The 14,539-nt window shown below is 33.8% G+C and overlaps 1 protein-coding gene across 1 annotated transcript; it reads right to left on the minus strand.

Moving 5' to 3' along the window:
- Positions 1 to 3,645: 3,645 nt before the first annotated feature.
- On the minus strand, positions 3,646 to 8,567 carry LOC137959886 (CASP-like protein 5A2). Its single transcript, XM_068807297.1, has 3 exons — positions 7,479 to 8,567; positions 4,598 to 4,730; positions 3,646 to 4,054 (listed from the first exon to the last, which is right to left on the minus strand). Exons 1-3 carry the CDS (start codon positions 7,691 to 7,693, stop codon positions 3,863 to 3,865), a joined length of 540 nt encoding a protein of 179 aa, XP_068663398.1. The 5' UTR covers positions 7,694 to 8,567; the 3' UTR covers positions 3,646 to 3,862.
- Between the last annotated feature and the right edge of the window lie 5,972 nt (positions 8,568 to 14,539).

The following is a 14,539-nucleotide window of genomic DNA, read 5'->3' on the forward strand; positions in this document are numbered from 1 at the left end:
GAGAACTACGATGAATATGTATCTTTATAAAATGTAGATATTAGAAATGAAGAAATTGCTTCAAGTACTAGCTCTATGAGTGTTTCCAAAAGTCATAGGCCTTCATCAAGTTCAGGTTGGTCAAAGTTAATGAATTATTTGAAACAAGTGGACGTAGTTAATTCACCAAGGTTAGAATTGGAAATTTATCTTGAAGAAGGTATATATAGTTGTGAGGGAACTTCACAATATGATTTTGATGTTTTAGAATGGTGGAAAGTGAATCATATGAAATTTCGAGTATTACCTAAGATGGCAAAAGACATCCTTGTAATTCTCATATCCACAGTAGTTTTAGAGTCTACATTTAGTGTTGGTGGTAGAGTAATAGACTCATATCGTTCTTCATTGGCACCAAATACAGTTCAAGCTTTGATTTGTGGCAGTGATTGGGTTCGGGCTCTTCACGGTGAAAAGAAAAATCAAAAGGTGAATTTATTTGATTAATTATTTATCATGATATTTTTTAGTATATTTTAGTTTTATTTATTAAAATTTTGTTTTATGATTATAGCCGGAGAAGAAGAGTGTAGAGATAATACTACCAGCTACATGATTTTTCATGTTTTTCTCATCATGGTAATTTTAATATTTTTAATGACATTAAGTAACTAGTAGTGGAAGAGTATTTTTTTATCTAACAATAACTAATTTTATTTTTTTGTTTTTGTCATAGGTCGAGATTTTGCTCATGGAGGGACGTATATTATTTTCTAGTATGAAGAGAAACAACTATAGTTTGTACATTTATAATGGATTTATAGTTTTTATTTGGGTGATTGTAAATTGATAGTGATATTTCAATTTAATTTTGTTGTGTTTGATTATTGTATGGAGTTTATTCATAATGTTATGCAGTGTATGGAGTGTTTAGACTATTTTATGGAGTGTATAAACAATTTCATGGCGTGTTTATGGAATGTATAGACAATTTTATGGAGTGCTTATGGAGTGTATATGGAGTGTTTATGCAGGTATTATGTATATAGATTATGCCCAGTTTTAAGTAGAGGTAAGGCGAATGTTATACAGGTATTATATACATAGATTATGCTCAATTTTAAGTAGAGGTCATGCCCAATCTTATACATGTATTTTTTATATATATATATATATATATATATATATATATATATATATATAGGTTATGCCCAATTTTATGTAGAGGTCATGCCCAATTTTATGTAAAATGTATGCATAATTTTATATACAATTTATTTGATATATATTTTTTGAAAAGTTTTAAATGTATGTTGAAGCTCGAGCTAGGCTCGAACTCGGTTAAAATTTTTGGGCTCGAACTCAATAACAATTTTAGGCTCGAGACGAGGCTCGGCTCGAACATAGGCAGGTTTGGGCTCGGCTCGATGTCACCCCTACTGATGACGGTGATGGTAGCGGCGGTGTCAACGAGAGGAGACCGAAGGAAGCAAGGGAGAAGGGGGGGGTGATCGTCTGCAGAGCGGACTATAGTAGTATCAGGCGGTAGCGGGGTAACGGGAGAGTGATTTTCGCGACATCTTCGGAAGATACTAGTTTTTTTTTTTTTTTTGAGAATATTTTCTACCTGATTGCACAAAGAAGAGGAAGAGAAAAAGTACCAGGGCGACGACAGTGAGCTACGGCGATGGAGGCTGCTTCCGATAAGGATTTCTAGCGACCCCATAATGATTCTGATTAATCGATCGAAAGCTCTGATACCATGTAGATTATATAATATTATCGTGATAATCATTAATCAGGTGTAAACTATTTATAGAGTTACACAGAGACTATAGGTAATTAGAACTCTACAATTTGAGTCTATCTCTAATTCAATCACTAGTTATCTTTATATTTATCACTATGTTTATCTTTATCTCTATCATGATGGTGTAAACATGGGCAGCTTGGAGAAAAGATAGGAATGTATCAAAACAGGACAACCAGGAATAATCTCTAGACCAAATTGTCTAAAAATCTAGATAAGCGACCTGGGTTCTAAATTAAAATGAAAAACACAACCATCTTCATTGGCACAATACTCATTTGTACCGTTGTGGTTTGACTTGATTAAATACTTAGAGATCACCTAGTCACTCAGGAATATTTTGGTTCAAGTATAATTATGAAGAATCTCAAACTAATTAGGGTTTAGTATAAACTTCCAACTTCTTCGATGGTATGGAAAGAACATGTTAGTACCCAAGTTACCATTATCTCTGTGCACTAAGTGGTCAAGTAATAAAAAATGGCGTTTTCGTATTTGTGAAAAAGGTGACTCCTGGAAAGAAGGTTGTAAAGTGAAAGCCATAGACTAGTGAGTGCGAGAGTCATCATTTATCTACTCATTAGGCTAAAAAATTCAACTAGATCTCTCATAGCCGAGAGCAGTGGTGGAATCTGCTGAAACAAAAAATTGTAAAGCCCCAAGAACTTAGTAATTGTAGTAGGTCTTTTGAATAAAATCCGTGTGTTTTAATATAAATGGTTCCCATCTTAGAAACCAGGAATATACAATTCTTTTGTTCCAGCAAACTCAACCAGAACAAAGCTGAATCACATTAAATATTTCTAAGACCAAAAAAAAAGTTTTATCAACATATATGTGCCTTTTGTGTATACCGCTATTAGCCTATCCCTCTTCTCCATGTACAACAAAAGAGGAGGGAAGAGGAGGTGTTTCCTTCTCTGTTATCGTTTTTTGTTTTTTTTTCTGGGATAAAAGCTGAAAGCCTGATACTGTTATACTCCAACGAATTTGTGAAATAACGACCTGATTCTCTCTGACCATGTAAATTTTTTTCCTGTACTCATGACAGTACCAGATTAATGCTCACCTGAAACTGTCGTTGAAAACGATCACATAGACATTAATCACATACACAGAGAATATGATTCCTATTCTAATTTTATATTATCTACCAAAAGAATTATGGGTATAACCCCAATTGTCTTCTCATACAGAAAGAAATTTTCCTAAGAAAAATTTTTATAACTGTACAAAAATAGCACATTCTTCTAAGTCTACCAATTTCTGCCTAAAGAAAGCTTTCCTAACCGACACTAATAGCTGGAAATACTTAGTCTGTCTCTTGATCCTCTGAAAAAAAATGTATTAACACATACGTGAACGAGAACTCAATAAGTTCTACTCCTAGTCACAAAATAAAATTTCAAAACAATATGGAGAGTTCAAAACATTATTTCTCACTACTCATTACGGTACAAAATCAAACCCAAAACTAATGCATATTTAACTTAGAAATCCGACATTCAAACTATCAACTAACCTTGTATATATACACTTAAACATGAATCACTCCACAAATACCACGAATATAGTCTAATTAACTTCGATTTAACATGGAGGATCCGTAAAGGCATTTAGCATAAACATGAATCCACTTCAATCTCAACTTTTCAGTTGTACAAATTTACATGCTAGTAGATCTTGTTACATATAGTTTTTGCATATAACCCTATCTTAGGATATGTCATTGTTGAATACTTAGTCAGGTTCATACTCCTCACTCAACTTCAGGCATCATGTCCTTTTTTACTTGGTTTCTTATTATACCTAGGTCAACTTTCTATTCCTTAATTTCAATTAACACTTCTCCCATATACTTGTATCCCTTGTTTTTTTATTCACATTGCCCCGAAGGCTGCCAAACAGCTCCCTAAATGTTTTTCTCCTTGCTGTATAATTCTCAAGCCCAGTTGCACAATATACACAAACAAACAGAATTCTACATTCAGCCAAGGATAGAAAACCAAAAAGTAAAAATTGGCAGATGGAATTGATGCTAAAAACAGCAGCTGGAAAATTAAAGCAGTTCTGTCATCGAGACGCCAAGGACCAAAAGTTGAGAAGAAAAGACGGGGAGACTGCAAACCAGCTGATGAAAGCCATCGCTGTTGCTGTCTCAAACTTAGTGCAATGGTTCTGAGCACATTCTCCTAGATCGTTACCAATGAGAACTGTTATTCCAGCAGAAGCACATGCAGCTGCAAAAGTAAGCGTGGAAGTGATCTGCACCAGAACAGGTATTTTTGCATGTTAAAGAACTTAAAAGCATGACAAAATTATCTGCACTAGCAAAATATTGTTTGCGAAACCAAGTCATACTTCGGAGGTTTAAACTGATATTTTTAGTCATCAGATTCAAGAAGACGTTTCCGCTTACTCATCAGGCACAATAGGTGATTTTATGCGCTGAGAACCACCCAGGTTCAGCTGCTTGTCTAGTGACACATTGTTCGTCAGGTCTCTTTTCAGGTGGTTTCCCTCATATTTTGTTCACAGAGCAATTTTCAGCTTCTCACAAGGACATGCTATACTAGCTCGCACTATCCATACAAGCATAAAAACATACACAAAATCGTGCATGAAAAATCTGTTCATGATAATAGGCACATGCATGCAGAATGCATTTACCAAGGCAAATTAAACCGTGAATAAGCCTTTTAAACGTTGACAAATAATTTAAGATGATACGTGAACTAATACATGTTACTCAGCCATTTTTATCAATATCTTTGTGTACCAAGGTAAACAAGGAAAAGGTTGTCTCACCCCATCACCAATTGTGAACAAACTGACTATCCGACAATTCCTCAAACACCGCTTCACTAGAAGGGCATAGATATCCACCATTGCTAATGTTAAGCTCCAGAAACTTTGCAATATGACTGCTGCAACAAGGTAGCTGAGCCCAAGAGGAAAGTTTGTGAGGCATTAAGAAACTGGTTCAACATGGTTCAATAACCAAAATTATGTCATCACTACAGAAAATGCAGACGCAGTAAACACTACAAAAGAAAGAAAGCCCGAAACAAATAAAACAGGCTTGCAACGAAAGAGCTAATCAGCAATCATGTAGTAAATTGGTATGCAAAATGTGAATCTTTCTTTCCTAAAAAGTACAGAATTTGACAAATTGAGGAAGACCAAACTTACATCAATCAGTTATCATAAGATAAGAAGTTCCACAAAAACTTATATCATCCAACTAGTCACAGTAAGCAGGAACAATCCCCACAAACAATATCCATGTCAATACAAGCAGCTAGTGGCCTCAAACAGATCAATCTAGCCAAAGCAAACCTCCAAATGCAAAAGCTTCATCGCCTTAGATGTTGAAGGTGTAAATAACCCACCAAATGAGTAAAAATGACGATGATACTCTCACACAATTTGAATTATAAGAAATCCATTCAAAGCACCACAAAGAAGGGAGTCATAAGAGTCTCACACATGGGTGGGTTCATCAAGGCTTAGGTGCCAATTTCAAAATAATGACATGTTAAATGTACAAAATAAAGAGTAGATATCTATTTATGAGAAAGATATTTACAAAATAAAATATTGTAAAATATGTCATTTAGAAAATTGCAACTTGGAAACATGAATAGTATACTGTCAACAAAGATATGGCACAAGACTCACAGCAAGATTCTGTCCGAGTCAAGAAATAATTGCAGACAATGTTACAGTTTAAAGAAGCATGGATGTTCAGAGCATAGTCAGTGTAAAAAGAGAAAGGGAAGAAAAAAAATAAAAACAAAAAGGACTTCCATATAAAGATTCCTTGAACAACTTGACAAAGGGAAACTAGTCAATGCAACAGACAACTTAATCAGGAAACCAATATCATCTATTTTCCAAAAAGAATACAATTTGGAATATAACTTCACCGCTAACTAGGTGAAACACAACAGAGGCTAGATTTTCTTGAAGACAGGCTTAACACCAGCCAAAAAAAATAAAAAATGAAAAGAATAAGTACATAAAGAGAAAAATTTCACCAAAGTTTCCTTGACCTCGGGAGTACCTCATCGCCAATGCCCTCACAACAAAAAGAACTGTTTTTTTTTTCTTCTTTTTTTTTTTTTTTTTGAGAAAGAAGTAACAATGAAACTTCTATTTACCTTGCTTGACGCAGATTCCATCTCTGCACACATGATAGCAAAAGAAAAAAAGAAAAAAAAAGAAAACACAAATTAATTACAAATAACTGCACATAACATTTGAAAATCCACCTGTCAACTAATAGCTTTTGATATTGTCAAAAAAAACTAATAGCTTTTGTAATTTGCCAACACAGACAGTTTTTTTTTGTTTTCTAAAACTACAGAGATGGTTTTCTATCAACCAACAAACAAATCTCAAACCACGTGGTACAGATATACATCAAAATGAATACTAGAATAGTCGAATTTGTTAAACCATCAATATCTACATTGAGAATAATATATCCAAGCAGTTTTTGAAGATTAAGATAAAGACTTTTTTGTTCTTCAAATGAAAAAAGAACAATTTGTAAGTTATAACTCATCCAACTAAAAAGTCCAAACATGTAATTAACAGAAATCTGATTTTGGTTAAAAAGAATATGCATGCCAATTTTTACCCAAGTTCAATAGAACTAATCCAAAAGAATCCATTTAGGATGTGTGTGGAAAATTGGTGCGCACATTCTTTTTAACTAAAAATAGATATCTGCTAATCTAATGTCTTGAACTTTTATATTGAATGAGTTACAAATTCAAATCTTGTTAATTTTTTAATTTAAAGAATAAACAAGCCTTTGTCGTAATCTTTTAGATCTGCTTGAATATACTAATTTCAATGCACAGATAAAAGGTTTACAGATTCATTTATTTTAGTATTCCTTGTGTTTGATGATGTATATTTGCACCATTTGATTCGAGAATTGTTTGTTGGTTGAAAGGCTCAAATAGATAACTGTCTACATTGCTATAAAATACATAAAAAGTGTTTTTGCAGCAAAGTACAAAAGTTACTTGTTGAAATGTGGATTTTCAAATGTCAAGTGTAATTATTTGCAATCAACTTGTGTTTTTTTTTATTTTTTTTCTTTTTCTTTTGAACCTCTAATATAAATGGCATTACTTAGAGCAAAACTTAGTATAAAACATGGTAAAAGAACGTTCACAAAATTATCAATCACCCAATAACAAAAAGTGTTCCACTTCCCTGTAAATCAGAAGCATTGAAACTAGACAATCTTTCTTCATTTTTTCAGAAAACATAGACAATCTTATAAAAATTAGCAGAAGATGGAAAATAGAAGTCCGTAAAGATGGTCGGACAAGTCAATGGAGAATCTCTAATAAGCTACTGCATGGTATTTAATAGAGCTCATGCCTATGTGCTCCAACAAGATCCATATATTAGTTGAAAGCATCATTTGCATTAGCATCTATTACCTATTGGCATGTGAAAGCAGGTTGGCACCATTTGTAATGAGCATAGAAGTTCATAATCACATTACTAAGAAAAATAAACAACCAAGTCCCTATGAAATCCCCAAAAATATAGAATAATGGTCATTACAATGTTTTTTTTTATGATTCAGAAGATACAAAACAAAATAGTCACACAAATTCAAGCCAACGGACAACACAATTACAAAAATTGAAAGTTTTCTTACCAGAATGCAGTGACAGATGCAAAATCACTGGTAGATGCCATGACACAAAGGGAGGCAACTGCGAAAACAAACTGAAAGAATCTCAAGGCTAGACCACCAGGGGTTCCAGGCATTCCCTGGATATCCTTCATCCTCACTCTAGGTGCATCGTTCACTGCCCCGTCAGTGAGAGGTGGAACCTCCACAGGATGCACTGCCGAATGGCTTGCATTCATTGCTTCAGGCCACCTAGTTTCATACGTCCATCTCTGTTGCCCAAAAAATGTACTGTAAGTGGAACGAGAGAACTTCCACCCAAAAACAAAGTTGGAAAAATATGTAGCCCCAAAAACTGTTTCGTCGGTTGCAAATCTATTGAACGAAGAAACCAGATGTGCACAATTGTGCACGGATACAATCTAATCGATTAGCTGGGACAAACTTTCACGGATTTACCTACGAAAAGGGAGAGCCTATTTTGTCTTTTAACTTGCAGAAAGGTCTATCAGCGTGGTGGATTAGCAGAAAAGAGGATAATAACCCTAATCGACACCACCTGATAGAAGAGACCTAAACAGCTTTCGGATTTCAGAACCTAGTTACATAGTTTTCCCTGTACACAATAGCGAATCAAAGACAGCAACCACTGTCGTGCAGAAACAGAATCCCAATTCAAAGGCCTTGAGTTAAAGAGAAAAGTTGCCAAATCAGAACCCAGAATCTGCCAACCTTTGTAAAAGCATCACAGAATAATGAAACCAGACGATTGGTCTAAGGGGAATAGGGACAGACGATTGGTCCAAGAAGAATAGGACAAGCTCTACACGATGCCCGCCTTCCGAGATCGATAGAGAAGAGACGACTGAAGAGTCGGGAAAATGAAAGGGCGACTGACAATGGAATACCGGGAAGCTCTTTTCACCCGAGGTAGTTCAGGTGGCGTACGGGATTTCCCACCTTAGGCCTCCAAACAGCTACTGGTCCACGTAGCATCAGTCGCAAACACGTAATTTGAAAGCGCTTCCCCTGTCAATCTATCTGACAGCGAACCATCTTTCCAGCGCGCGTTGAATCTGAAGTTGCGGCGTTAGCTCCTGCTACGATCTGCAAATTCTCCAACCAAAATTTTTTGCAAAGAATTCAAAGGCTAAAACTTGACTTAGTGAGTAAATTATCAATCTGAGGTGAATGATGTATATTCGATCGTATGGTAATCTTAGCACCATATGCTCTTGCAAAGAAGAGTCCATTCAGCTAATTGGAAAAAGTAAAAAATATATATTTTTTATATGAATTGAAATTAAAATAAAGTAGTTCATAACTTCAAAAAAGTAGTCCACATTAAATGAACAATTCTAAATGAGTTCTAAAAATTAGTGACATTAAGAGCAATTCCAAGAGCAATCAATTGTAAAAATTGAAGAGATTATCATGTATTTTTCTCAAGTTTTTTACCAATTCTAGAGGTTTTACAATTTTTATGAGTTAATGTAAAGTTAAGTATAGCAAATTTCGGACCATAAAAGATAATATAAAGTTAAAATAGAAAGTATAGCACATTTCACACCTTTAAAAATCGCTTCAATTAACACTCTAAACTCTATATAAAATCTTCCAATAGTTAAAAAGGATATGTTAATAAAATAAAATTTACGTATAAGGTTCCAAGCTAATTCGCCAAAAGCTCAGAGAACTAATGGAATGTGAAAAGATAAGCCCCTAATAAACCTATCCTATATTAGGTTGGCCCAATTTGGCATATGAGCACTAGGTTGGACCTTGCAAAACTGGAATAATCCACCATGACTCCATGTTAATGTCTATAGCAACTCATCCTATGATAGATTTCACTCTGGATCAGTTAACCCTTTTGCACCTTTGTGATGGTTCTCATTTTGACATTGGATAATCCTTTAATAGGTGGCCCCTCTAGGATTCAAACATGTGATGGTGCCTGCTGCAAAATTGATGTTATCTCATACACAACTTGGTGTATGGGCGTGTAAATTTAAATTCAACATTTAAATTTTTTATTGCTTGTTTCTTTCTATTTGTCATTAAATCACATTATTATGGTGTGTGGAATGATTATATTCAACTTTTCTTAATTACAAGATTATTTTTATTTAATTTATAATGCATTTTATTTAATATGTTGCCTATTATTTTAAATTTTATTTATGTTTTTTTGGCTGTCCATATTGCTAATGATATAATATTTAGCTATATATCATCATGTATTACTATATATGTTGTTTTGTATGTTATTCTTAATAAGTTCAACGTTGTTTATATTTATCATTTGAATGATTGAGATTATGTTCACCTTATTACTTCTTAATATGTTGTTATCTTGTAACTTGTAGTCTATAATTGTATATCTTTAATTATTTGATTTCTTTGTTGTTCTTGATGTGATTGAGTTATAAATTATAATTTTATGCTAGACGTGGAGCATGCGACAATTAAAAATTAGCCAGTTGTAAATTTAGAAGAAAAAAAAACTATTACACGGATAAAAATTCCAAGACACTGGTAATACTTCTGAAGTTCCAAATCTTCATAAACACAAGCGTGAAGGATAAAAACTCTTCTATTTCAATAATGTTGAATGATCTTAACAAAATTTAAAAAAACATGGGATAAACATACCTAGGTGCAAGTATTGTATACTTGTACTAAAAACACCTAATAGAACTAAAATAACTATTTGCTTTCAACACTTGAAGAGGTGCAAAAAGAGGAGAGGTTGTAATGGTTAGGCAATTACAACTGTCCACTATCGCTTACATCTAGGGAAACCACTCTGTCAATAATGGGTCAATTTCTTTTAACGTGTCTAACCAAAAAATGTTAATTATTGTCAGCTAGACAATAAAGTCTTGGATCTACTAGTGCAACAAATCATGTCTTTAATCGAGAGAGATTAAAATTTCTTATCACTAAGTGGGTTGTATTAGAGGATCAACCTTTGTTGTAGTTGAGAGTCTACACTTTGAAAATATGATAAGGTAAGCGAACCCATTTCTTCTACCACTTTGAGAAGAGACCTTTTAAAATTGAATGACAATGAAAAGATTAATCTCCAATCTCAATTGGATAAGTTTTCTAGTAAAGTGGCTATCACAACTAATGTGTGAAATTTTTAATTTAGCCATTAGACTTGTGCCCATCGCAAAAGATAACTTGGTTGTCCCTATATTTATAGTTTCATTCGAGTACGATTTCAACACATAGTAGAGTAATAAGTGTTTATCATAATATTGTCATTTAGTTACTATAGAGGCATTGATGTGCATGCAAGATAGAGTAGGAGTTAATTTCTATGCTAAGTTTATTTCTATTTATTTATTTTAAAAACTTGATTGGCTTTGTTATTTTCACAAAAAACTAGTGTTCCTAAATTTGTCTTAGCGGAGCTATTTGGCAATGATGATAAAGATTGATTATGATATTTTATTATAAGTTCAGCTATTATATCATTTGTATTTTATGATTCTATTATGGTTTTATTATGAGTTATATTGTTTTTGTAGGATTATGGGGTGGGATAATATATTGTAGAGGACTTGATGTAGTGGATTTTTATACTGTATGAGACTTGATGTGGTGGGATATTGATGTTGCATAGATGTTGTGAGATTCTTATAGTGCTTGGGACTTTATATTGAGAAGAATTATTAGATGTTTGATATGTTAAGTTACTATATTTCCATCTAGGTAAATTATGTCATATATTATAATTTTTTGAACGAGTTATTAGTAATACAATGCAAGTAACTTATATGGTTTATTAACTGGTTGTTGTAATCCTATCTTATGAGTTGTTAATTTTTATATTTAAAAAAAAAAATAGAATTTTTTTAGTGGGTCACTATCTTACAAGTGGAGCAGGGATAGGAATGGGACGGGGATAGATGGGGATACAAGGAGGGCATGGGGTGGGGATACAAGGTGGGGGTGAGGATATGGATGGAGTTCAAGGCATGAACAAGGTTGAGGGAAAGGTATATGGTGTGGGGATTGGGGATTGGGTTGGTTTTCCAACCTTGTTTAGTTTTTTTAGGTCGGGTGTTGGTAGGCTTCTTAATGGTTTTTAAAAAATTCACTTATAATTTTGTATTTTCACAGTTTTTATAGAGTTTTTTTCTTTCACAATAGACACTTTTGGACCATTGGGAGGTTGAGTGGACGTTGAGTCAACTTGCTCCAACCTCAAGTCAACTCAAGGTGTCCAAAAAATAATAAAAAAAGGTTTATTGGAATTTCATCTAGTCAACTAGATATCGACGCACTAAATTCCAAAAACTCACTAAAATTTTATCCAATCAACCTAATGCATAGCATGTCAACTTGATAAATTCTAGAAAATATAATTTTTCTTTGATTCAGGTCATTTTTTTGTTCTAGTTCATTTTAATCACTTCCCAACAGATATACTCCACGAGAATGTCCAATAGATAACCTCAGCTAAATAATGTTTCAAGTAGAGAATCTAACCTTACACAAAAATAACTCATTACAAACTTTAAATGTCAGCCACTTCAATTATCTTTTTTATTGAAACTTTTTTCCATCTTTAGCTTTGAGATTTTAACTTAACAACTTGAATCTTCAATATCTCTTACCTGAATTCCTATGATGGATTACTAAGTTCTTTATTGGATATATTGTGTCTAATTACACATAATTAAACCATTAATAATACACTTTCAAATTTACTCATTTTTTTTAATCATCAAAACCATGGGGCTCACATATTTTTGAACCTTTGAGTTAATAATCTCCTCCGTTTTTACCATGACAAAACGAACAAGTTGTTGATCGAGCGTTGACTCCCATATTGATTTTGATGATAATGAAACTTAATTGATCTAACATTGTATAACATTTCATATGCAACTCCATCACGAGACAAAAAAAATCAAGGTCTATACAAAGAATTGACAAAAACTTCTCAAATACCTCGAGCTTTACTACCATGTCAAAGTCATCTTGAAGAAGCACCCTCAAAAAGAAGAAGTAAAGAAATGAAAACAAAGTTTAGGCAATCTAGAAAAATCACAAAACTTAGTCTATGTAAGAGAGCAACCTAAAATCTTCAAAATTGAGTTACAATGGAAGTTTTTGGAGCCTTAGGTCAAAACTATATAGTCTACATATTTTATCGGTGCAGACATATATTTTAAACATGTTAGAATCACTTAGAAACAATTTTAATCGCGCTTCGAGAGCACATTAAAAAATTTGGCACTAGATTGATCAATCAACATATGCCAACGATCGATCAACCTGAATATGCATAGGGCAAAAAATATAAAACATGATCGATCTATCAAGGGCAATTGTTCAATCAACCAAAAATGACCAAACTGAGTTATAAAGTGTGATCGATCATTCCCTGTGGGCTGATCAATCAATGATATCCAAACAATGCAAAATTATGAAAAATGATTGATTAATCATACAAAGGTTTACCAACCAGGGACATAAAACATGATCGATCATACTTGCAATGCATAGCCAATAGGAATTATGATTGATCAATCATTCATTGGACATTGATTTATCAACTTAACTTGTCAGACCCAACACAAGAATATTGATTGATCATACCATCAACCAATAAGCCATTTTTCTAAACAAACATATTGTCGTTATACACGATTGATCGCTCAATAATTTACATTAATCGATCAATGACATGTCAAATTTTTGTGAAGGAGCAAATAACTGTTGGTTTGGCTTAGGGAACTTATGAATACCCCAAATGTGATTTTAAGAAGTTAATGATATTTATTGGCATATCTATAACATTCAAAGTTCTCCATCTTGCAAATCCACCCCTAAGTTCATTTTCTAGAGAGAAAACTTATTCTTTGCAAATCCCTTCCCCTCTTCTCAAAACTTACTCCTTACATTAACTTTGGACATTTCAAAGGAGAAGGCTCTCTCTCCAAGTTCAAAAAGGGTGTAAGCTTTTTATTTTTTGTATTTTCATTCTTCTTTTGATAGGTTCATCTAGAACCTCTTGAATCTTGATAGAAAGGTTTACCAGAGTTAGAATCTAACCAAATTTCAGGAGAGATTTATTGTAAGTATGTATTTAAGTATACACGTGGCTTAAAAGAGAGATAAAATCCCTTTGGTGTAATTCTAAGGTAATAGAGTTTATATAAATAAAATTTCTCAAACATGGGTTCTTGGGCTGTAAATACCAATAGAGAAACATCGATAACGAAGTTAGTCAAAATCACCCTTTCTCGCATGTACTTAAGTAGATGCGTTACTTAATAAGTCTCGGAGAAAAAGAGGAAAGAAGCTATTGACACCATTTTTTGAGAAGGTAATCCAGAATGACTTTAAGAGTTCGAGGGCAATATGGGTTACTACCAAATTTGTGTTGATTTTGACATCAAAATCTCTCCTAGTATATGTTATTTGTGACTCAAATATGCCAATTGGAGTTGTGAAGACCATGTTTGGGCTTTCTAGTAGTCAATATACAGAAATGCGATTTGAGCATATTGAAATTGACAATGGTTGAGTAGGACTGGACTTGACCCTTTTGTTCTGATTGAGTTCCCTGTCAATCGCCCCCGAGTTTGGCAACTGGATCAGCGAGTCGTGATCCGATTTGATTCATTCAACTCGAACAATCTGATTTGGCTCATCTGACTAAAATTTTGATGTGTCCCCTGTTGAATGGTGCCTCTCTCGAAGCCCATAATGAATCAAAGTTCAAAGGCGTCAGTTGCAAAGTCAGAAGCCCTCTTTGAAACAGGCAACAGGCTTTGTCGGCTCACTCGTTCGAATCAAAATTAAGCTTTTTTTTTAATAATTATCCATTGGAAGGAGATTCCTACGAGGAAAGCTCGACAATTTTCGGTTATGATTCCGCTTTTACGTTACCGAATTGTGTTAGATATGTCTGGGCTGTTGTCATTTAATCCAATACCTCCTCATCAAGTCGTTCCGACACGTGTCAAGCGACTTATAGGGTTGGCGGCGTGGAGCAGGTGGTACAAATGACACCGACACGCGCGACAATCGGGGTTTCGGACAAGCGCACGGATCGGGAA

The sequence above is a fragment of the Aristolochia californica genome, unplaced genomic scaffold, assembly GCF_029961685.1.
Source record: "Aristolochia californica isolate CCGP_79_NKW_82.1479 unplaced genomic scaffold, dmAriCali1.0.hap1 SCAF_1, whole genome shotgun sequence".
NCBI classification, from domain to species: Eukaryota; Viridiplantae; Streptophyta; class Magnoliopsida; order Piperales; family Aristolochiaceae; genus Aristolochia; species Aristolochia californica.